We start from the raw sequence: 22,907 nt of genomic DNA, 5'->3' as shown, positions 1-22,907 counted from the left end.
TTTTTTTTCTCTTTACATGGTCATTGTTAACAACTCAGAAAATATGTATAAGCAAAGAGAAGAAAATAGAAATAACCTATAATTTCATAAAATCTCACTATCCCAATATAAGCATTATTGACAGTTTGCTTTACATGTTCCAGGCTTTTTTCTGTGTATGTGTGTGTGTGTGTGTGTGTGTATGTGTGTAAAATGACATTATACTATACAGCTTTATAAAATACTCATTATCATGTTATTAACATATTTTCATAACATTAATATTTTTCTTCAAAATTGTTTTAAGATTATTGCATGTAATTCCCTTATATGGCTGTGACATTTTATTTTTAAGACTCTTATTGTGGAACTTTTACTGTAGTTTATTTCTAGTTTTCTCCTATTATAAATTTTGCTTTATTTAAAAATTTTTAATATTAGTTATTTATTTATTTTTTTGGCCACGCAACTTCCAGGGATCTTAGTTCCCTGACCAGGGGTTGAACACTGCTCCCAGCAGTGAGAGTGCCAAGTTCTAACCACTGGACCACCAGGGAATTCCCAAATTTTGCTTTAATAAACATACTTACTGGGAAATTTCTATAAACATCCATATTTTTCCTTAGGATAAGTTGTAAGTAGAAATACTTAGGTTAAGTTGTAAGTTGAATGTACATTTTAATATTTTTATACTTTGATGGATAAAGTATGAATTTATTATATTTTTATTAAATATATCTCATAAGAATTTTGTGTTAAATATTTTATACTACTAAAGATTACATGTAACATGTGTACAAGTTAAAGAATAACAGTAGAGGGCTTCCCTGGTGGCGCAGTGGTTGAGAGTCCTCCTGCCAATGCAGGGGACACGGGTTCATGCCCTGGTCCGGGAAGATCCCACATGCCGTGGAGTGGCTGGGCCTGTGAGCCACGGCCACTGAGCCTGCGCGTCCGGAGCCTGTGCTCCGCAACGGGAGAGGCCTCAACAGTGAAAGGTCCATGTACCACAAAAAAAAAAAAAAAAGAAAAAAAAGAATAACGGTAGAATGAATACCAGTGTATCCACCACCAGCTTAAGAAATAAAGGCTAATTTTAAAAAATATTTATTTATTTACTTATTTATTTGGCAGCACTGGGTCTCAGTTGCAGCACATGGCATCTTCATTGTGGCATGCGGGCTCTTTAGTTGCAGCATGTGGGATCTTTCACTGCAGCATGTGAATTCTTAGTTGCGGCATGTAGGAGCTAGTTCCCTGACCAGGGATTGAGCCCGGGCCCCCTGCATTGGGAGCTCGGAGTGTTAGCCACTGGACCACCAGGGAAGTCCCAAAGGCTAATTTTTAAATATTAAAAATAAATAATAATAATGTGACCAAAATATTTTTCTGGTAGTTTTTAGTTTTAATGACTGATTTTGGTGCTTTTTCTGACTTTTGATGAAGCCATTAGTCCTCTGCATTTATTTTTTTAATTTAAAGCTTGTGGATTCATGCTTCATTGCAGGGATGGCACAGTGGCATTTGTATCACAGGAAAGTGAAAGCTGACAATCTTATGATTGTTTGTAAAACTGTTTCATACATTTAAATAGATGTAAAGAATGGATTTGAAGTTAACCAAACTTGCCTTGATTGACTCATTCCAAAGTGGCTATCTGGTCATTGTCTCTTTTACTCAACCTTAAAATGACTTATGAATGGTGATCATTTTAATAGTGACCTAGGTTCAAGCCTCCCACCTTTATTTTTTTTTAGTTTACTACTTATTCTTATTTTAGAAATTGTGGGGGCTTCCCTGGTGGCGCAGTGGTTGAGAGTCCGCCTGCCGATGCAGGGGACACGGGTTCGTGCCCCGGTCTGGGAGGATCCCACATGCCGCAGAGCGGCTGGGCCCGTGAGCCATGGCTGTTGAGCCTGCGCGTCCGGAGCCTGTGCTCCGCAACGGGAGAGGCCACAACAGTGAGAGGCCCTCATACCGCAAAAAAAATAAAAATAAAAATAAAAAATACAAATTGTGGTAATATATACATAACACAAAATTTACTATTTTAATTTTTAAAGTGTACGTTGTGTACATTTTTGTTGTCGACCCCAAGTCTGTGCACCTGACAAATGGTGATACCAAACAAACAGAAATGTCAGAGTTCTGAGGAGAGAAAGGTTTATCGCAAGGGCCAAGCAAGAAGTAAAGGTGGCTCATACTCAAGAGACCTGAACTCCCTGATGGTCTTCAGAGAAGGGTTTTTAAAGGCAAATTTTGGGGGGAGGGCTGCAGGATGCATGAATTTCTTCTGATTGGTTGGTGGTGAGGTAACAGGGTGGTGTTTCAGGAATCACAATCCTCAGTCTTTTGGTTTCAGCCAGTCTGGGCTCTATGTGCTTGTGCTTGGCATGTAGTCACCATCCTCCACCTAGGTGGGGGCCTTAGTTCATGTAGAAGAGCTCAAAGATATGTATCAGATTGTTATCTATATCCCTTCAGGAGAAATGAGGACTGCTTTATCACCTCACTATTGTTTCTTGACTGCTTTTCCTTTGTTTCTTCATCCTCTCACTTCCTTAATTAGTAACTGTTTGAATATGCCCTTTGGAGCTCAGGGAAGGTCTAGGAAGGCCTGCAGGGACCTACTTAGTTTTAATACCCCCTTTTCTTTGATACTCCTCAATCTTTTTTTCTTTTTTTTCCTGTTACTTTATTTTTATTTCTTTTAACATTTTTATTAGAGTATAATTGCTTTACAATGTTTTGTTAGGTTCTGCTGTATAACAAAGTGAATCAGCTATACATATATATATACCCACATATCTCCCCCCTCTTGCATCTCCCTCCCAACTTCCATATCCCACTCCTCTAGGTGGTCACAAAGCACGGAGCTGATCTCCCTGTTCTATGGAGCTGCTTCCTACTAGCTATCTATTTCACATTTGGTAGTGTATATATGTTCCTGCCACTCACTCACTTTGTCCCAGCTAACCCTTCCCCCTCCCTGTGTCCTCAGTCCATTCTCTACGTCTGGGTCTTTATTCCTGTCCTGCCCCTAGGTTCTTCAGAACCATTTTTATTTTTTTAGATTCCATATATATGTGTTAGCGTATGGTACTTGTCTATTTCTGACTTACTTCACTCTGTATGACAGTCTCTAGGTCCATCCACCTCACTACAAATAACTCAATTTCATTTCTTTTTATGGGTGAGTAATATTCCATTGTATGTATGTGCCACATCTTTATCCATTCATCTGTCGATGGACACTTAGGTTGCTTCCATGTCCTGGCTATTGTAAATAGACCTACAATGAACATTGTGGTACATGACTCTTTGAATTATGGTTTTTCTCAGGGTATATGCCCAGTAGTGGGTTTGCTGGGTTGTATGGTAGTTCTATTTTTAGTTTTTTAATGAACCTCCATACTGTTCTCCATAGTGGCTGTATCAATTTACATTCCCACCAACAGTGCAAGAGGGTTCCCTTTTCTCCACATCCTCTCCAGCATTTATTGTTTGTAGATTTTCTGATAATGGCCATTCTGACCGGTGTGAGGTGATACTTCATTGTAGTTTTGATTTGAATTTCTCTGATAATTAGTGCTGTTGAGCATCTTTTCATGTCCCTATTGGCCATCTGTATGTCTTCTTTGCTGAAATGTTTATTTAGATCTTCTGCCCATTTTTTGATTGGGTTGTTTGTTTTTTTGATATTGAGCTGCATGAGCTGTTTGTATATTTTGGAGATTAATCCATTGTCTGTTGCTTCATTTGCAAATATTTTCTCCCATTCTGAGAGTTACCTTTTATCTTGTTTATGGTTTCCCTTGCTCTGTAAAAGCTCTTAAGTTTCACTGGGTCCCATTTGTTTATTTTTGTTTTTATTTCCATTTCTCTAGGAAGTGGGTCAAAAAGGATCTTGCTGTGATTTATGTCATAGTGTGTTCTGCCTACGTTTTCTTCTAAGCATTTTATATTGTCTGGCCTTACATCTAGGTCTTTAATCCATTTTGAGTTAGTTTAGTGTATGGTGTTAGGGAGTGTTCTAATTTCATTCTTTTACATGTAACTGTTCAGTTTTCCCAGCACCACTTATTGAAGAGACTGTCTTTTCTCCACTGTATATTCTTGCCTCCTTTATCAAAGATAAGGTGACCATATGTGCGTGGGTTTATCTCTGGGCTTTCTATCCTGTTCCATTGATCTATCTTTCTGTTTTTGTGCCAGTACCATATTGTCTTGATTACTGTAGCTTTGTAGTATAGCCTGAAGTCAGGGAGCCTGATGCCTCCAGCTCCGTTTTTCTTTCTAAAGATTGCTTTGACTATTCGGGGTCTTTTGTGTTTCCACACAAATTGTGAAATTCTTTGTTCTAGTTCTGTGAAAAATGCCACTGGTATCTATGCCAATAGATTGCTTTGGGTAGTATAGTAATTTTCACAATGTTGATTCTTCCAATCGAAGTACATGGTATATCTCTCCATCTGTTAGTATCATCTTTAATTTTTTTCATCAGTGTCTTATAGTTTTCTGCATACAAATTTTTCGTCTCCTTAGGTAGGTTTATTCCTAGGTACTGTATCTTTTTGTTGCAATGGTAAATGGGAGTGTTTCCTTAATTTCTCTTTCAGATTTTCATCATTAGTATAAAGGAATACAAGAGATTTCTGGGGCTTCCCTGGTGGCACAGTGGTTGAGAGTCCACCTGCCGAAGCAGGGGACATGGGTTCGTTGCCTGGTCTGGGAAGATCCCACATGCTGTGGAGTGGCTGGGCCCGTGAGCCATGGCCACTGAGCCTGCGCATCTGGAGCCTGTGCTCCGCAACAGGAGAGGCCACAACAGTGAGAGGCCCGTGTACCACAAAAAAAAAAAAAAAAAAAAAATTTGTATCCTGCAACTTTACCAAATTCATTGATTAGCTCTAGTAGTTCTCTGGTAGCATCTTTAGGATTCTCTATCTATGGTATCATGTCATCTGCAAACAGTGACAATTTTACTTCTTCTTTTCCAATTTGTATCCTTTTATTTCTTTTTCTTCTTAGATTGCTGTGGCTACGACTTCCAAAACTATGTTGAATAATGGTGGCGAGAGTGGACATCCTCGTCTTGTTCTTGATCTTAGAGGAAATGCTTTCAGTTTTTCACCATTGAGAATGATGTTTGCTGTGGGTTTCTCATATATGGCCTTTATTATGTTGAGGTAAGTATCCTCTATGCCTACTTTCTGGTGGGTTTTTATCATAAATCGGTGTTGAATTTTGTCAAAAGCTTTTTCTGCATCTATTGAGATAATCATATGGTTTTTATTCTTCAGTTTGTTAATATGGTATATCACATTGATTGATTTGCGTATATTGAAGAATACTTGCATTCCTGGGTTAAACCCCAGTTGATAATGGTCTATGGTCCTTTTAATGCACTGTTGGATTCTGTTTGCTAGTATTTTGTTGAGGATTTTTGCATCTATGTTCATCAGTGATATTGGCCTGTAGTTTTCTTTCTTTGTGACATCTTTGTCTGGTTTTGGTATCAGGGTGATGGTTGCCTTATAGAATGAGTTTGGGAGTGTTCCTCCTTCTGCTATATTTTGGAAGAGTTTGAGAAGAATAGGTGTTAGCTCTTCTCTAAATGTTTGATAGAATTCACCTGTGAAGCCATCAGTTCCTGGGTTTTTGTTTATTGGAAGATTTTTAATCACAGTCTCAATTTCAGTGCTTGTGAATGGTCTGTTTATATTTTCTATTTCTTCCTCGTTCAGTCTCGGAATGTTGTGCTTTTCTAAGAATTTGTCCATTTCTTCCAGGTTGTCCATTTTATTGGTATATAGTTGCTTGTAGTAATCTCTCATGATCCTTTGTATTTCTGCAGTGTCAGTTGTTACTTCTCCTTTTTCATTTCTAATTCTATTGATCTGAGTCTTCACCCTTTTTTTCTTGATGAGTCTGGCTAATGGTTTATCAATTTTGTTTATCTTCTCAAAGAACCAGGTTTTAGTTTTATTGTTCTTTGCTATCGTTTCCTTCTTTTTCATTTCTTTCTAATCTGATCTTCATGATTTCTTTCCTTCTGCTAACTTTGGGGGTTTTTTGTTCTTCTTTCAATTGCTTTAAGTGTAATGTTAGGTTGTCTGAGATATTTCTTGTTTCTTGAGGTAGGATTGTATTGCTATAAAGTTCCCTCTTAGAACTGCTTTTGCTGCATCCCATAGGTTTTGGATTGTCGTGTTTTCATTGTCATTTGTCTCTAGGTATTTTTTGATTTCCTCTTTGATTTCTTCAGTGATCTCTTGGTTATTTGGCAGTGTTGTTTAACCTCCATGTGTTTGTATTTTTTACAGATTTTTTTCCCTGTAATTGCCATCTAGTCTCATGGCATTGTAGTCAGAAAAGATACTCGATACAATTTCAATTTTCTTAAATTTACCAAGGCTTGATTTGTGACCAAGATATGTTCTAGCCTGGAGAATGTTCCATGAGCACTTGAGAAGAAAGTGTATTCTGCTGTTTTGGGATGGAATGTCCTATAAATATCAATTAAGTCTATCTTGTTTAATGTATCATTTAAAGGTTGTATTTCCTTAATTTTCATTTTGGGTGATCTGTCCACTGGTGAAAGTGGGGTGTTAAAGTCCCCTACTATGATTGTGTTACTCTCGATTTCCCCTCTTATGGCTGTTAGCATTTGCCTTATGTATGCAGGTGCTCCTATGTTGGGTGCATAAATATTTACAATTGTTATATCTTCTTCTTGGATTGATCCCTTGATCATTATGTAGTGTCCTTCTTTGTCTCTTATAATAGTCTTTATTTTAAAGTCTATTTTGTCTGATATGAGAATTGCTACTCCAGCTTTCTTTTGATTTCCGTTTGCATGGAATATCTTTTCCCATCCCCTCACTTTCGGTCTGTATGTGTCCCTAGGTCTGAAGTGGGTCTCTTGTAGACAGCATATATATGGGTCTTGTTTTTTTAATCCATTAGGCTAGTCTATGTCTTTTGGTTGGAGCATTTAATCCATTTACATTTAAGGTAGTTATCAATATGTATGTTCCTATTAGCATTTTCTTAATTGTTTTGTGTTTGTTATTGTAGATCTTTTCCTTCTCTTGTGTTTCCTGCCTAAAGAATTTCCTTTAGCATTTGTTATAAAGCTGGTTTGGTGGTGCTGAATTCTCTTAGCTTTTGCTTGTCTGTAAAGTTTTTAATTTCTCCATTGAATCTGAATGAGATCCTTGCTGCATAGAGTAATCTTGGTGGTAGGTTTTTCCCTTTCATCACTTTAAATATGTCCTGTCACTCCCTTCAGGCTTGCAGAATTTCTGCTGAAAGATCAGCTGTTAACCTTATGGGGGGATTCCCTTGTATGTTATTTGTTGGTTTTCCCTTGCTGCTTTTAATAATTTTTCTTTCTATTTAATTTTTGATAGTTTGATTAATATGTGTCTTGTTGTGTTTCTCCTTGGATTTATCCTGTATGGGACTCTCTGCTCTTCCTGGATTTGATTGACTCTTTCCTCTCCCATATTCGGGAAGTCTTCAACTATAATCTTTTCCCAATATTTTCTCAGTCGCTTCTTTTTCTCTTCTTCTTCTGGGACCCCTATAATTCGAATGTTTGTGCATTTAATGTTATCCCAGAGGTCTCTGAGACTGTCCTCAATTGTTTTCATTCTTTTTTCTTTATTCTTCTCTGCAGTAGTTATTTCCACTATTTTATCTTCCAGGTCACTTATCCATTCTTCTGCCTCAGTTATTCTGCTATTGATTCCTTCTAGAGAATTTTTAATTTCACTTATTGTGTTGTTCATCATTGTTTGTTTGCTGTTTAGTTCTTTTAGGTCCTTGTTAAACGTTTCTTGTATTTTCTCCATTCTCTTTCCAAGATTTTGGATCATCTTTACTATCATTACTCTGAATTCTTTTTCAGGTAGACTGCCTATTTCCTCTTTATTTGTCTGGTCTGGTTGGTTTTTACCTTGCTCCTTCATCTGCTGTGTATTTCTCTGTCTTCTCATTTTGCTTAAGTTACTGTGTTTGGGGTCTCTTTTTCACAGGCTGCAGGTTTATAGTTCCCGTTGTTTTTGGTGTCTTCTCCCAGTGGCTAAGGTTGGTTAAGTGGGTTGTGTAGGCTTCCTGGTGGAGGGGACTGGTGCCTGTGTTCTGGTGGATGAGGCTGGATCTTGTCTTTCTGGTGGGTAGGACCACGTCTGGTGGTGTGTTTTGGCGTGTCTGTGAACTTATTATGATTTTAGGCTGCCTCTCTGTTAATGGGTGGGGTTGTGTTCCTGTCTTGCTAATTGTTTGACATAGGGTGTCCAGTCCTATAGATTGCTGGTCGTTGGGTGGAACTGGGTCTTAGCATTGAGATGGAGATCTCTGGGAGAGCTTTTGTCATTTGATATTACGTGGAGCCAGGAGGTCTCTCGTGGACCCATGTCCTGAACTCAGCCCTCCCACCTCGGAGGCTCAGGCCTGACACCCAGCTAGAGCACCAAGACTGTGTCAGCCACATGGCTCAGAATAAAAGGGAGAAAAAAGAAAGAAAGAGAAATAAAATAAATTTATTAAAATAAAAAAATTATTTAAAATAAAAAATTAAAAGGTAATAAAAAAGAAAGAAAGAGAGCAACCAAACCAACAAACAAATCCACTAGTGATAACAAGTGCTAAAAACTATACTAAAAAAAAAAGCAAAAAACGGACAGACAGAATCCTAGGACAAATGGCAAAAGGAAAGCTGTACAGACAAAATCACACAAAGAAGCATACACATACACACACACAAAAACAGAAAAGGGAAAAATATATATATATATGTATAAGAAAAGGAAGAGAGCCACCAAATCAATAAACAAAACTACCAATGATAATAAGCTGTAAATACTAAACTAAGATAAACATAAAACCAGAAACAAATTAGATGCAGAAAGCAAACCCCAGGTCTACAGTTGCTCCCAAAGTCCACCACCTCAATTTTGGGATGATTCATTGTCTGTTCAGGTATTCCACAGATGCAGGGTACATGAAGTTGACTGTGGAGATTTAATCCGCTGCTCCTGATGCTGCACAGAGAGATTTTACTTTCTCTTCTTTGTTCGTGCAGCTCCTGGGGTTCAGCTTTGGATTTGGCCCCGCCTCTACATGTAGGTTGCCCTCTGGCATCTGTTCTTCGCCCAGACAGGAGGGGGTTAAAGGAGCGGCTGATTAGGGGGCTCTGGCTCACTCAGGCTGGGGGAAGGGAGGGGTACAGAATGCGGGGCGAACCTGCGGTGGCAGCGGCCGACGTGACGTTGCACCAGCCTGAGGTGTGCCGTGTGATCTCCCGGGGAAGTTGTCCCTGGATCACGGGACCCTGGCAGTGGCGGGCTGCACAGGCTTCCAAGAGAGGAGTTGTGGATAGTGACCTGTGCTTGCACACAGGCTTCTTGGTGGCTGCAGCAGCAGCCTTAGCATTTCCTGCCCGTGCCACGGTTCACGCCCATCTCTGGAGCTCATTTAGGTGGTGCTGTGAATCCCCTCTCCTCATGCACCCCGAAACAATGGTCTCTTGCTTCTTAGGCAGTTCCAGACTTTTCCCCGGACTCCCTCCCGGCTAGCTGTGGCGCACCAGACCCCTTCACGCTGTGTTTGTGCAGCCAACCCCAGTCCTCTCCCTGGGATCTGACCTCCAAAGCCCGAGCCTCAGCTCCCAACCCCCACCCTCCCTGTCGGGTGAGCAGACAAGCCTCTCAGGCTGGTGAGTGCTGGTTGGACGTGATCCTGTGTGCGGGCATGTCTCCACTTTGCCCTCTGCACCCCGTTGCTGTGCTCTCCTCTGTGGCTCTGAAGCTTCCCCCACTGCCACTCCCCGTCTCCTCCAGTGAAGGGGCTTCCTAGTGTGTGGAAACTTTTTCTCCTTCACAGCTCCCTCCCAGAGGTGCAGGTCCCGTCCCTATATCTTGTCTCTGTTTTTTATTTTTTCTTTTGCTCTACCCATGTACACGGGGAGTTTTTTGCCTTTTGGGAAGTCTGAGGTCTTCTACCAGCGTTCAGTAGGTGTTCTGTAGGAGTTGTTCCACATGTAGATATAGTTTTGATGCATTTGTGGGGAGGAAGGTGATCTCCACATCTCACTCCTCCGCCATCTTGAAGGCGCCTCTCCTGATACTCCTCAATTTTGAGGGAGAACAAGTGTGGGACAAGACAGGGCATAAAGTTTTGGATAGAGAGGTTAATTATAAACTCTGCAGAAGAACTTAGCTTTAGGGGCACTCAGTTTGATTTTTTTTTTTTAGTTTGATTTTTAAGTGTACATTGTGGGCATGCACATTTTAAGTGTACAATGGCATTAAGTACATTCACATTGTTTTGCAACCATCACTATACTATGCATCTCAAAGACAAAATTTTTCATCTTGCAAAACTGAAAATCTGTACCTCTTAAACATTTCTTCCTCATTTCCCCCTCTCCCCAGCCCCTGGCAACCACCATTCTACTTTCTGTCTCTGTGAATTTTAGTAGTCTTGGTGCCTCACATAATTGAATTGCAACCTGGACCTGTAGGGCCCTCCTGGGCACAAAAGTCTTTCTGTGTCCCTATTTCTTTCTTTTTTTGGTTTTTAATTGAATTTTAAATACACCCACTTCAATCTGCTCATTTAACACTTACATTTTTAAAAATTAATTAATTAGTTAATTTATTTTTGGCTCTGTTGGGTTTTCATTGCTGTGCGTAGACTTACTCTAGCTGCCGCAAGCAGGGGCTGCTCTTTGTTGTGGTGCATGGGCTTCTCATTGCAGTGGCTTCTCTTGTTGCGGAGCACAGGCTCTAGGTTCACGGGTTTCAGTAGTTGTGGCTCCCGGGCTCTAGAGCGCAGGCTCAGTAGTTGTGGTGCACAGGCTTAGTTGCTCCACGGCATGTGGGATGTTCCCGGACCAGGGCTTGAACCCGTGTCCCCTGCATTGGCAGGCAGATTCTTAACCACTGCACCACCGGGAAGTCCCTTCCCTGTTTCTTGCTTGTAGGAAATAGGCTTCATTTAGCCTCCTTGACCTTCCCTGAATTCCAAAGGGCAGATTCAAACAGTTGCTAATCAGGGAATAGAGGGGATGCAGAAACAAGGGAGGAGCAGTCAGGAAACAATAGTTCAGTCTTGGGGCAGGGTCCTGGTTCCTCCTGAGGAAGTATACATAACAATATCTTTGAGTTCTCCTGCAGGAACTAAGGCCCCCCCCCCCCACCAAGGTGGAGGATGGTAACTTCAGGCAGAGCACCAGATTTCTGGAGCACCACCGTGTTATGTCACCACTAACCAATCAGGAGAAGTCACATACTCTGCAGCCCTTACCCCAAATTCTTCCTATAAAAACTTCTCCCCTAAAACCACTGGGGAGTTTGGGCTTTTGGGGCATGAGCCACCTATTCTCCTTGCTTGGCCCTGCAATAAACCTTTCTCTACTACAAATTCCAATGTTTCGGTTTGTTTGGCTTCACTGTGAGTCAGGGACACGAACTTGTGTTTGGTAACAGAATCATTCAGTATTTGTCTTTTGTGACCGGCTTAATTTACTGGCATAATGTCCTCAAGGTTCATCCATGTTGTAGTATGCATCAGAATTTCTTTGCTCTCTGACTTATTACTTTTGCAGGTGTTTCAGGTTCCTTATATAGAGCCTTAACTACCTACATAAAATTCCTCTCAAATTTCTGTTTCCTAAGGAGTTAAAGGAGTGCTCCTTGTGCATCTGTCAATCCCAATTTATTCTCCCCACCATGCACACTATCATATATAAAATAGATAAGCAACAAGGACTTACTGTACAGCACAGGGAATTAAATTTAATATCTTGTAATAAACTTGTGAAATAAAATTCATATTTTATGGCAAGATAAGAAAAATTTAAACATAAAAAATTTTCTATGTCCTTTGGCCTCCTCTTTCCCTGCACTATGCATTGTTTAACTGCATTATGCATCGACCAAACCTCCCCCATCAGAAATACTTGCTCGATCATCAAGAGCAACATTCTCCTACCATCAATAAGATGACTCCTTAAAGATAATATTCCTTCTTGATAAGGGGTCCCATGGCACTTAGATCTGGATTGTGTAAACTGTCAAAAATATGTAATTTAATGTACAGCCCTCTTTCTCAAAAAACTTACATAACTGTGCCTTAACTTCTAATGGGCGGAACAGTTCTCAGAGCTTTTGGAGATGCTTTCCCAGGTTATTATCCTCAAATTTGGCTTGAATAAAAATTTCTGTTTCTTTCTTAGATGAACTGATTAATTTTTTGTCAACAGTATAATGGAAAAGAATTAGAAATAGAATATATATGTTCATATGTGTGTGTGTGTAACCGAATCACTTTGCTGTACACCTGAAACTAATACAATATTGTAAATCGACTAGACTTCAATTTTTTTAAAAAAGGAGTGTTCCTTAAAAAGCTTTAAAAATATCCAGTACAGAACTTCCCTGGTGGCGCAGTGGTTAAGAATCTGCCTGCCAATGCAGGAGACACGGGTTCAAGCCCTGGGCTGGGAAGATCCCACATGCCGCGGAGCAGCTAAGCCCGTGCGCCACAACTACTGAGCCTGTGTGCTGCAACTACTGAAGACTGTGCACCTAGAACCCGTGCTCCGCAACAAGAGAAGCCACTGCAATGAGAAGCCCGCGCACCGCAAAAAAGAGTAGCCTCCAGTCGCCCCAACTAGAGAAAGCCCGCGCGGAGCAATGAAGACCCAAAGCAGCCAAAAATAAATAAATAAATAAATTTATATTTAAAAAAAAATCCAGTACATAATGATGTTTAGCAGCATTATTCACAATAGCCCAAAGGTGGAAAGAATCCACATGTCCGTTGACAGATGGATAATTAAAGAAAATGTGCTATATTCACATAATGAAATATTATTCATCCTTAAAAAGAAAGGAAATTCTGACATATGCCACAACATGGATGAACCTTGAAAACATTATGTTAAATGAAATAAGCCAGACACAAAATGACAAATATTGTATGATTCCACTAATATGAGGTACCTAAAATAATCAAATTCATAAAGACATAAAGTAGAATAGTGGTTACTAGTGGCTCAGGGGTAGGGAGGGAAGAATGGGGAATTAAGGTTTAATGGTTACACATTTCAGTTTGGAATGCTGAAGAGTTCTGGAGATGGAAAGAGATGATGGTTGCACAACAAAGTGACTGTATTTAATGCCACTGAATTGTACACTTAAACATTGTTAAGATGTGTAAAACAAGGAATGTTGCCATCCATTCCAGTTCTTCAAGGATTAAGATGCAACCCACTGCAGTCACCCACCCTGCAGGAAATTCAGGATGGAACAAGAAACATTCTGTGCTTTGGATATAAGGGCACCTAGATAGTTAAGATGCATATCTAAGGAAAAATTTCTATGACCCCAGATTCTTGCATCTTCCCATATAGAGAAAAGTGCTAAAATCATTCACTTGAAATATCTGTTCTTTGTGATTAGCAGTAATCTTTTTATGCCCGACTACATGTTTTTCCCAGCAAAACATTCACATATATCCTGGCTCCTTCCCTGCCTCTTCACAGCAGTTCCTTATAGCTATCTGAGAGGCTATCTCCTGGGCTATAGTTCTCAGTAAGGTCTGTGAATAAAACTGAAACATACTGCTCTTAGGTTGTGCAGGTTTTTCAGTTAATAGATATATAACATGTTATATGTATTTTATCATGATTTTGAAAACTAATTTTTAAAAACATTTATATACACGAAAAACTCTTTTGATTATACTACTTTAGCTCTCTATGGAAATTGAAGCCATGCTCCATAGCGTTAACAGAAGCTGGTAACTAATGAAAATTCTTGAGCTTGTCTTACAGAACAACAGGTGTGGGAACAGCTTGTTAAAACCCCTCTGCCTGTAAATGGCCTTCATTGATTAAGGTTTTCTTCCTTCCTTCCTTCCCTTCCTTCCTTCCTTCCTTCCTTCCTTTCTTTCTTTCTTTCTTTCTCTTTCTCTCTCTCTCTTTCTTTCTTTCTCTCTCTCTCTCTCTCTCTCTCTCTCTTTCTCTTTCTCTTTCTCTCTCTCTCTCTCTCTCTCTCTCTCTCTCTCTCTCTCTCTTTCTCTTTCCACACCTTCCCAGCTTCACACAGCCCAGTTGTTTCACAGAAACTTGCAGTTAGCTCTTGCCCAGTGCAACCTGGCTGGGGCTGGTTGGGGCCACTGACCTTTAAAACTGGGCCAGGGCAGGTGTCTGATGAATAGCCTCTTGATGTGAGACAGCCGGAAAACTCCACCCTCTAATCATGCTAAGCAGTTCCATTTTCAATATGCAGAAACATGTAACCCACATGCACCTGCACAGAACACCGATTACCTCAGCTTTTCCCCTACCTCCAATCACCTTTCCCCATGCCTAAGACCACCCTGTTTATCCCATAAATATCCCACCCCCCCCTCGCTTTTGGGGAGGCAGATCTGAGACTTGTTCTCTCATTTCCTCGTCTGGCTACCTTGTGAATAAGCTCTTTCTCAGCCATAATCCTCAGAGTCTCAGCGTTTGGCTTACTGTGTGTCAAGCAAATGGACCTCACGGGGTAACAAAATGACTTCACAGAACAATGATTTAATAATACAGTTTCAGATTTTAAAATAACGTTAGTATAGAAATAGGATCTGATGGCAATTGCTATCATAAAGATAGCAAGCAGCAGTTCACCATGAAAGCAAACTTTCCAAGAATTAAAGTCAAGGGAGGGGCTTCCCTGGTGATGCAGTAGTTAGGAATCTGGCTGCCAATGCAGGGGATACGGGTTCAAGCCCTGGTCCGGGAAGATCCCACATGCCGCAGAGCAACTAAGCCTGTGTGCCACAACTACTGAGCCCACATGTCATAACTGCTGAAGCCTGCGTGCCTAAAGCCCATGCTCTGCCACAAGAGAAGCCTCCGCAATGAGAAGCCCACGCGCTGCAATGAAGAGTAGCCCCAACTCGCCGCAACTAGAGAAAGTCCGTGTGCAGCAACAAAGACTCAACACAGCCAAAAATAAAAAAATAAAATAAAATAAATTAATTTAAAAAAGTGAAGGGAGAATCTATCACTTGGACATTTCACAATACAATGTACATTGTCATCAGTACTCATGTTTATGAGTCATATAGTTCAATTTATGAGTATTGACGACAATGTACATTGTATTGTGAAATGTCCAAGTGATAAATTCTCCCTTCACTTTAATCCTAGGAAAGTTTGCTTTCATGGTGAATTGCTGCTTGCTATCTTTATGAGATTACAAGAAATCTACCTTTCTCCTTTGACTGTCAGGAACTGAGAACCAGCTTTTCTACTAATTTGTAGCCATTAGCTGGTCAAACCAGTATTTCTTTGGAGAATCATTAACCATCATGACATAAATAAATTCCTGTTTCTACTCACTTTTGTTACTGAACAAAGTTCGTGTGCCCAATGCACAGTGAGGCCAAGTAAATCAAAATGTTGAAGCTTGGAGCAGAGAAAGGTTTACTGCAGGGCCAAGCAAGGAGAACAGGTGGCTCATGCTCAAAAACTCTGGACTCCCTGATGGTTTTGGGGGAAAAGTTTTTACAGGCAAAATTTGGGATGAGGGCTGTGTGGTGTGTGGCTTTCTTTTGATTGGTCGGTGGTGAGGTAACAGGATGGTGTTCCAGGAATCTTGTGCTCAGTCTGAAGTTACCATTCTCCACCTGGGTGGGGGCCTTAGTTTCTGCAGAACTCAAAGGTATTGTCATGTATATATTCCTTCGTGAGGAACCAGGACCCTGCCCCAAGGCTGCACTATTGTTTCTTGGTGGCTCCTCCCTTGTCTCTGTATCCCTTCTCTTACCTGATTAGCAACTGTTTGAACCTGCCCTTTGGAACTCAGGGAAGGTTAAGGAGGCTGAATGAAGCCCATCTCCTACAAACAAGAGAGGGGGACACAGAAAGGAGGGTGGCCCCATAGGGTTCTGCTCTGTTTCACTTTGAGCACCTTGGGTGAAGCAGCCTGGTTACAATTCAGTGTCTGAAATTCAAACTGCTGGCCTTTGTGACTTTAAACCATGTTTCTCTGTCCAAGATGTCTTTACAGCAAGTCTGTTCCTATCATCTATCACATGGCTTCTTGTTGTATTCCATTTCTGGAAAATGATTTTCATATCTTTGGGGTAGATTCCTCCAAAACCTCTTCAAATGCATTTTTTTATATGATACATTGCCTGTGGGTTTTTTTTGTTTGTTTGTTTGTTTTTTGCGGTACGCGGGCCTCTCACTGTTGTGGCCTCTCCCGTTGCGGAGCACAGGCTCCGGACGCGCAGGCTCAGCGGCCATGGCTCACAGGCCCAGCTGCTCCACGGCATGTGGGATCTTCCCAGACCGGGGCACTGCATTGGCAGGCGGACTCTCAACCACTGCGCCACCAGGGAAGCCCCCATTGCCTGTGTTTTAAATCAGATTATCTCAACCATATCTTCCAAATTTGCTTTAAAGATATTCATCCAGATGTTTTCTAGTGGCGCAGTATTAGTCAAAACCAAAAACTTTATTCATATGGACAATGGTCTCTAGACATACACTATAACCCTAGTTTTTTTCATCACTAGAGTTCCAAATTTTATACTAACTTTCAGCTATCTTTTGTTCTTCCTTCAAATATCCAACCAGCTTTCAAATTCTGTAGTATCTGTCTTTACAATCCTTTCTAATCTCAATGTCACACTCTTCCACCTTCCTACTTCAGGCCTTTGTAATTACCCACCACCTGGATATCTTAGTCCATTCAGGCTGCTATAACAGAATATCACAGACTGGGTGGTTTGTAAATAACAGAAATTTATTTCTCACTGTTCTGTAGGCTGGAAGTGTAAGATCAGGGTGCCAGTGTGGTCAGGTTCTGGTGAAGACACTCTTCCAGGTTGCAGACTGCTGACTTCTTGCTGTGTCCTTGATCTTGGGTGGCCTTGGCCTGTAGTGGCTTGAAGCAGGATTTTGGTTCCTCATCCAGAGACTGAAGTCAGGCTGTGTCAGTTAGAGTGCTGAATCCTAGCCACTAGACCACCAGGGACAGTGTCCAGTTGTTGCTGAAATGTCGGCTTCCCTGTGTACCAATGCTGAACAGAAATATGGAGACAGGGATTTTGGAGAAAGAGAGAGATGGCTTTATTTTTCTGCCAGGCAGAAGGGAAGACACAGCAGGCTAGTGTCTCAAGAACTGTGTCCCCCAACTCCTTGGAAATCAGGTAAAATTTTATATGTGGGGCTCACTGTCCTGGGTATAAGATAAGGATCAAAGTAGTGAAAGTCTTGCATTCTTCCTTTCCTTTGCATTATTTCAAAACAGTCGTAGCTGGCATCAGGCCGGGTAATTGAGGTCCTGCAGGCTGGTAAATGTGTCCCTTTGCCTCTGGTTTATTGGCCGGTGACCTTGTTTCTGAAATGCAAAAACTACAGGGGGTGATTTGTTGCCAGGGGCATATAGAATGTAAGTGCTTGGAGGTAATAAGGTTAGGGGGTGACAGGCATCCTGTGTGAGGTTGTAACTCACACAGAGTTAGGGGTGATAGGTGCCCAATGTAAATTACATAGTGTCAGATTAGCTTTGTAAAGTACAAATCTAGTTACTACAACTTAGTGACAGTTAAAGTAAAACAAGGAGTGATTAACTCTTTCAGGGCAGGTTATGTTTCTTCTCTAGCCTGTTTGCTGTTCCCTTTGTTTTCCTTGCTCTCAGGAGAAGAAGAAAGAAAACTCTCACTGCTATTTACATTGCAACATAGTGACAAGGCCTTGGCCCTTGGCTTTGTAGAAATGAATTTCCCCAGGAGACAGAAAGTAATGAAACAAGTAAAGTGTTTATTAGGAGGAAAAAGAGTACCTGTGAATAGACACACATGGGCCGTCGCAGAGAGTTGTGCCCTCGTGGTAGTTTGAATCACTTATATGGGGCATTTGTTATGGGTTTCCTCTGGCCAATCATCTTGCTTTGCCTGGTTCTGAGTCCGTATTTGGTTTATCTCAGGGTCCTCCCATGTGTGCACGCATGCACATCTCTTAGCCAAGATGGATTCTAGCGAAGAGGCCTATGGGTAGGTTGACGTCACTCCCTTTTTGACCTCCAAGGAGGTGTGTAGTTGGGAAGGTCTCCTTGACTTCGAGAATGAGAAATATGTGGTCTCTTTATCTTTTATCTGGGCAGGGCTCAGATCCTCTCTGCTACTGTCTCCCCACAGGGGACAAACTCCAGCTGCTCAGGCTGGGGTACACCTATCTCCTGCCTCATCCTCAGATGGTGGAAGGGGCCAGGGATCTTTCTAGGGTCTCTTTTATAAAGGCACTAATCCCATTCAGGAGGTTGGAGCCCAAAGCCCCCACCTCCAAATACTATCAACATATGAATTTTGTGGGGACATATTCAGATCGTAACACAGAATTAGTGCAATATTCTTTTTTTTTTTTTTTTTTTTTTTTTTTTTGCAATATTCTTTTAACAGGACTCTCTGCCACATCTCTCTGTTTAATTGGTTCCCTATGCCATTGCCAGATTTATCTTCACTCTTGGCATTTATAGAGGCTTTCTGTTGCAGGAAAAAAAAAGGGGGGGGCACAAGAGGAGGGTCATGTCCCAGGTCTTGAGTGAGTCTGTGGGACTGGCTGCCAAGTGAGGGTCCTTGGCCTTGCACAGGAAAGAATTCAAGAGTGAGCTGTAGAAAAGTGAAAGCAGGTTTATTTAGAGAGATACACGTTCCATAGACAGAATGTGGTCTGTCCCAGAAAGTGGCCCTGAAATATGGGGTGGTTAGTTTTTATGGGCTGGGTAATTTCATAGGCTAATAAGTGGGATGATTATTCCAACTATTTGGGGGAAGGAGTAGAGATTTCCAGGAATTGGGCCAGCACCCACTTTTTGGCTTTTTATGGTCAGCCCTGGAACTGTCATGGCGCCTGTGGGTGTGTCATTTAGCATGCTAATTTATTATAATGAGCATATAATGAGGCTCAAGGTCTACTGGAAGTCAAATCTTCCACCATCTTGGACTTAGTTGGTTTATGTCGTGTCCTCAATGGCTATGCCATTCTTTTAAAGGTTGTGCCCTGCCCCCTTCCTGTCTCACTTCCTCAATGTGGGTCAAACAAAGGGTCTGGTCTAATTCCTCTAGGTATAACCCAGCCCCAACGAAACTAAAGTACATTGTCCCTTGGTATGTGCAGGGTATTTGTTCTGAAACTGCACAACACAGATGGGATTTGAACCCAGCAAAAACTCAGGTTGGGACTTGAACCCATGGGCTAGAACTCGAACCCACTGTCTTTATTTGAGATCACATACCTGGTCTCAGAACTTAATGAAACTCAGGTTCTTCATGTCTCAGCACACAATTCCTCAGAAGGAATTCAGCAAGAGGCAAAGTGATAGGTAAGAAGTGGATTTATTTAGAGAGATACACATTCCATAGACAGAATGTAGTCCATATCAGAAGGTGAGAGTGGCCATGGGAGAAACACACTCCAAAGACAGAATGTAGACCCTCTCAGAAAGTGGGAGTGGACCCGAAATACGGCATGGTTAGTTTTTTATGGGCTGGGTAATTTCATAGGCTAATGAGTGGGAGGATTATTTCAACTATTTTGGGGGAAAGGCAGGGATTTCCAGGAATTGGGCCTCTGCCCACTATTTGGCCTTTTATGGTCAGCTTCGGAACTGTCATGGCGCCTGTGGGTGTGGTGTGTCATTTAGCATGCTAATGCATTACAATGAGCATATAATGAGGCTCAAGGTCTACTGGAAGTTATATCTCCCGCCATCTTGGACCTAGGCGGTTCTAACCAGTTTTTGCTGTATCCTCAACATCTATGTCATTCTTTTAAAGGTTGTGCCCTGCCCCCTTCCCTCCTGTTTCAGTTCCAGGAGTCTGTCCCCACCTTCCACCCCCCACCACCCAAGTGCCAAAACCACTGGGTGCCCAAGTCCCAAATTTGGCTCTCTGTATCTGCAGCTTCCACACCCCCATGGGTTGGTTGAATCCACAGATGCCCAACCCCTGGATAAGGAAGACTCTCATTGTCTCTTCAACATCACCTGCGTTTTCTCACCTTAATGTTCTGGTTCATGTTGTTAGGTTCTGGTGGAAAGTGCTTCTCCCCACCCTGCCCCCAATCCCTGCCACTCAGAAATACTATCCATCCTTTATATGCCACCTCCTTAATTAAACTTTTCCAGAGTCTCTCCAAAGAAGTGATCTCTCCAGGTTTTAACCTTCCTCTAGCCTTTTATATCTCAATGTCACTTGTAGCAAAATGGCATGTTCTTCTCAACCTCATTTGTGTATTTCTCTCTGCTACATAAACTTCTAAGATAGTGAACTTTTTAGCTACCTACCATTATGTTTCTTTATGTTTTCTGCTTAGATCAATGTCTTGAATTCCAAAGGTACTAAAAAAAATTTAATGAATTGAAATAGGCATAACTTAAATACTGGCAACACAGCCCAATAAAATAACTCAAAAAGGGGGCTGTATTCATATAAAACTGTTTATTGAGAACAGAAATATGTTTACCCAGAATGTTTTTCGTACCGCAAAAAAAAAAAAAAAAAAAGTTTATTCAGAACATAATAAACAATCCAAAAGTTCAACAATAAGGGAATGGTTAGATAAATTAAGGGCAGGACCCTAATGTAATTCTTCTCTTGTACCTAGCCCATAGGAAGTATTTTAAAATGTATTAAATGAATGGCACACCACCGTATTAGACTATCATGTAACCAAGTGCACATGAAATCAGTTTTAGGAAAAAACAACTTTCACAAAACATACGGATTAAATCTATAGAAAACCTACAAAGCGACTTTGTTAATAATCAGGAGCCAGAGAAAGCCACCTGCCACATGTGTGCAGCAATTTTTAAAAGGCGTCCTCATACATATTTTGATTCTCACAACCACCCTGTGAAGTACGCTCGGTAGGTATTAACTCTGGTTTGCAAGGAAACCGATCACCGAGGTCCGCAATGATTGACTAAGGCGGAGTCAGGACGCTAGCCTCCGCCTCCCAGACCGGGGCTCCTTCCCTGCCACCCCACGGCTACTGCGAGTGGCGCTGGGGGTCAAGGTTTTTTTTTTCTTACCCCGCATTGCATTAGCAAACCGAGCCCAGAGCCGCGGGCGGCCTGCAGGTACACAGCCAGGCGCAGGTGCCAGCGCCGGCGGACCAGACCCGCGCCGTAGGCCCCGCGGCCATAGAGTCCGGAAGTGCGGCCAGAGCAGCTCCCGGGGGGCACCGCTCGGTCCCGGTGCCGGTCCCTGACCCGTCCCCGCACACGAGTGCCGCGCCCCGGCGGGCGGAATGGCCGCAGCGCTGGCCGTCAGGGTGGTCGCCGGGCTGGCGGCCGCGGCGTTGGCGGCAGTGCTCTTGGAGCACTACGGCCTGGCAGGGCCGCCCTCGCCACTGCCCCAGCCCCGCACCCCCCGGAGCCCGCACCCTGCGCCGGGCCCCGGAGCCAGCAACATCTTCTGGGGTTTGCAGGTGACGCAGCGGGAGCTCAGGCGGGGGCTGGGTGGGTGCAGAGCTGGCGCCGCGCGGTGAGACGCCGGCAGCGGGGTCGCGACCCGCTCCTGTTTGGGCCCACACTCTGGGCTGGGGGAGAGGGGGTTGGTGCTCCGTCCTTTTCCGGGGGTTTCGTTGATGCACTGCGTCTTTGCTTTTTCCTTCCGCCGGAGAGAGCCACTCGGTCGTCTCTGTTCGTGCTGCCTCTTCCTGACTCAGATATCTCTGTTTAATACTGCTTTCGGCAGATATCCGACATTCACCTGAGCAGGTTTCGCGATCCAGGCAGAGCTGTAGACTTAGAGAAGTTCTGTTCTGAAACTATTGACATCATTCAACCAGCTCTCGTCCTAGCAACAGGTAGGGAGGATTGCCGTGCTGTCATGTTGTTCTGTGGTCCGGATGGTAGAATGCAGACAGGGCTGCAGGCTTTTAATTTGGGGACGTTAGGAGAACTTTAGCCACAGCCTTAGGTGAGTCCTCCTCCTGTAGAGGAGATAGGATATTATAATTTCCTTTGCCTATGGGTAACTGAGTCAAGATCCGGGCTAAATGACTTGCCATAGCAAGGTTTCGTCCAAGCTGTGGAAGCAAGGCTCATGATTCTCGTGTTAGTGTTCCGTCTGCCGTATCTGTTATCTGTTTTTTTGTTGTTTTTGCAGCTCTGGATTTGAGAGAGACTTAGAGAAAGCCCTTTAACCAGAAATGAAAAGTTTTGTTTCTCCTCCTCCTCCTTCTCTTCTTCTTCTTTTTTTTTTTCTTAACTTTTCCATTTTCTTTACAGTATTAATCTTATATTGTCAGTTGTTTGAGGCTTCAAGTAACTCAGGACACTTTTTTTTTTTTTTTCCATCCTTTGGTACTTCTGTGACTTGGTTCCCTAGAGTGTTCAAACCCCCAAACCCTTTGCTCCCAACTGTGTTGGAGAAGAAGCTAAAGGAGCATCTATCCTGGCTCTTGGGGGATTCATCTTTTACCCACCTTACTGAAACACCTCTGCTGATATGATGGAGTCCTCATTTTATGGACAATCTCAATTTCAAATGTCTGTCTAGTTTCCCAGAAATTTTGGTATTTCATTTTCCAAACTACACTTTCCAGATTGTTTCTTGCTGTAAAAATAATACTTGGTCAGATCACATATCCTGATTTGGGGTTTGGAAAATAAGGTTACCATAGATATTTACACCTTCCCAAAGTGTTGGAATTTCTTATTAAAGAGTTTTCATTTCATCAGAGTCTCAAGATGCATTTTGTACTGCTCCCTTTAAAGATACATTTTTCATAACCCATTTCTAATATCACAGGAAGTTAAGTAGGCACTTGCTAAGAAACAAATAAAGCCCGTGCTGAGAATCTTATTTTCGATGGCTTGCTTTGGACAGAGATAGATTTATAAGTG

The 22,907-nt window shown here is 42.1% G+C and overlaps 1 protein-coding gene across 7 annotated transcripts in view; it reads left to right on the top strand.

Annotated features, from left to right (window-relative positions):
- The first annotated feature begins 5,074 nt into the window (after positions 1 to 5,074).
- TMEM62 (transmembrane protein 62) overlaps positions 5,075 to 22,907 on the top strand; it is a 50,216-nt gene continuing 32,383 nt past the window's right edge. For 2 of the 7 annotated variants that reach the window (XM_081226845.1, XM_081226844.1), the window contains exons 1-2: positions 21,293 to 21,484; positions 21,754 to 21,865. In XM_081226845.1, coding sequence (XP_081082971.1) covers positions 21,305 to 21,484; positions 21,754 to 21,865 — 292 coding nt within the window. In that variant the 5' untranslated portion in view covers positions 21,293 to 21,304. Of the gene's footprint in view, positions 5,169 to 21,207; positions 21,485 to 21,533; positions 21,866 to 22,907 lie in introns of those variants that run through there. The other 5 variants (XM_081226846.1, XM_081226847.1, XM_081226850.1 and 2 more) reach the window with 5 other exon arrangements.

The sequence above is a fragment of the Mesoplodon bidens genome (genome assembly GCF_964165515.1).
Source record: "Mesoplodon bidens genome assembly, chromosome: 3".
NCBI lineage: Eukaryota > Metazoa > Chordata > Mammalia > Artiodactyla > Ziphiidae > Mesoplodon > Mesoplodon bidens.
This window is presented reverse-complemented; position numbering and strand designations above follow the sequence as displayed.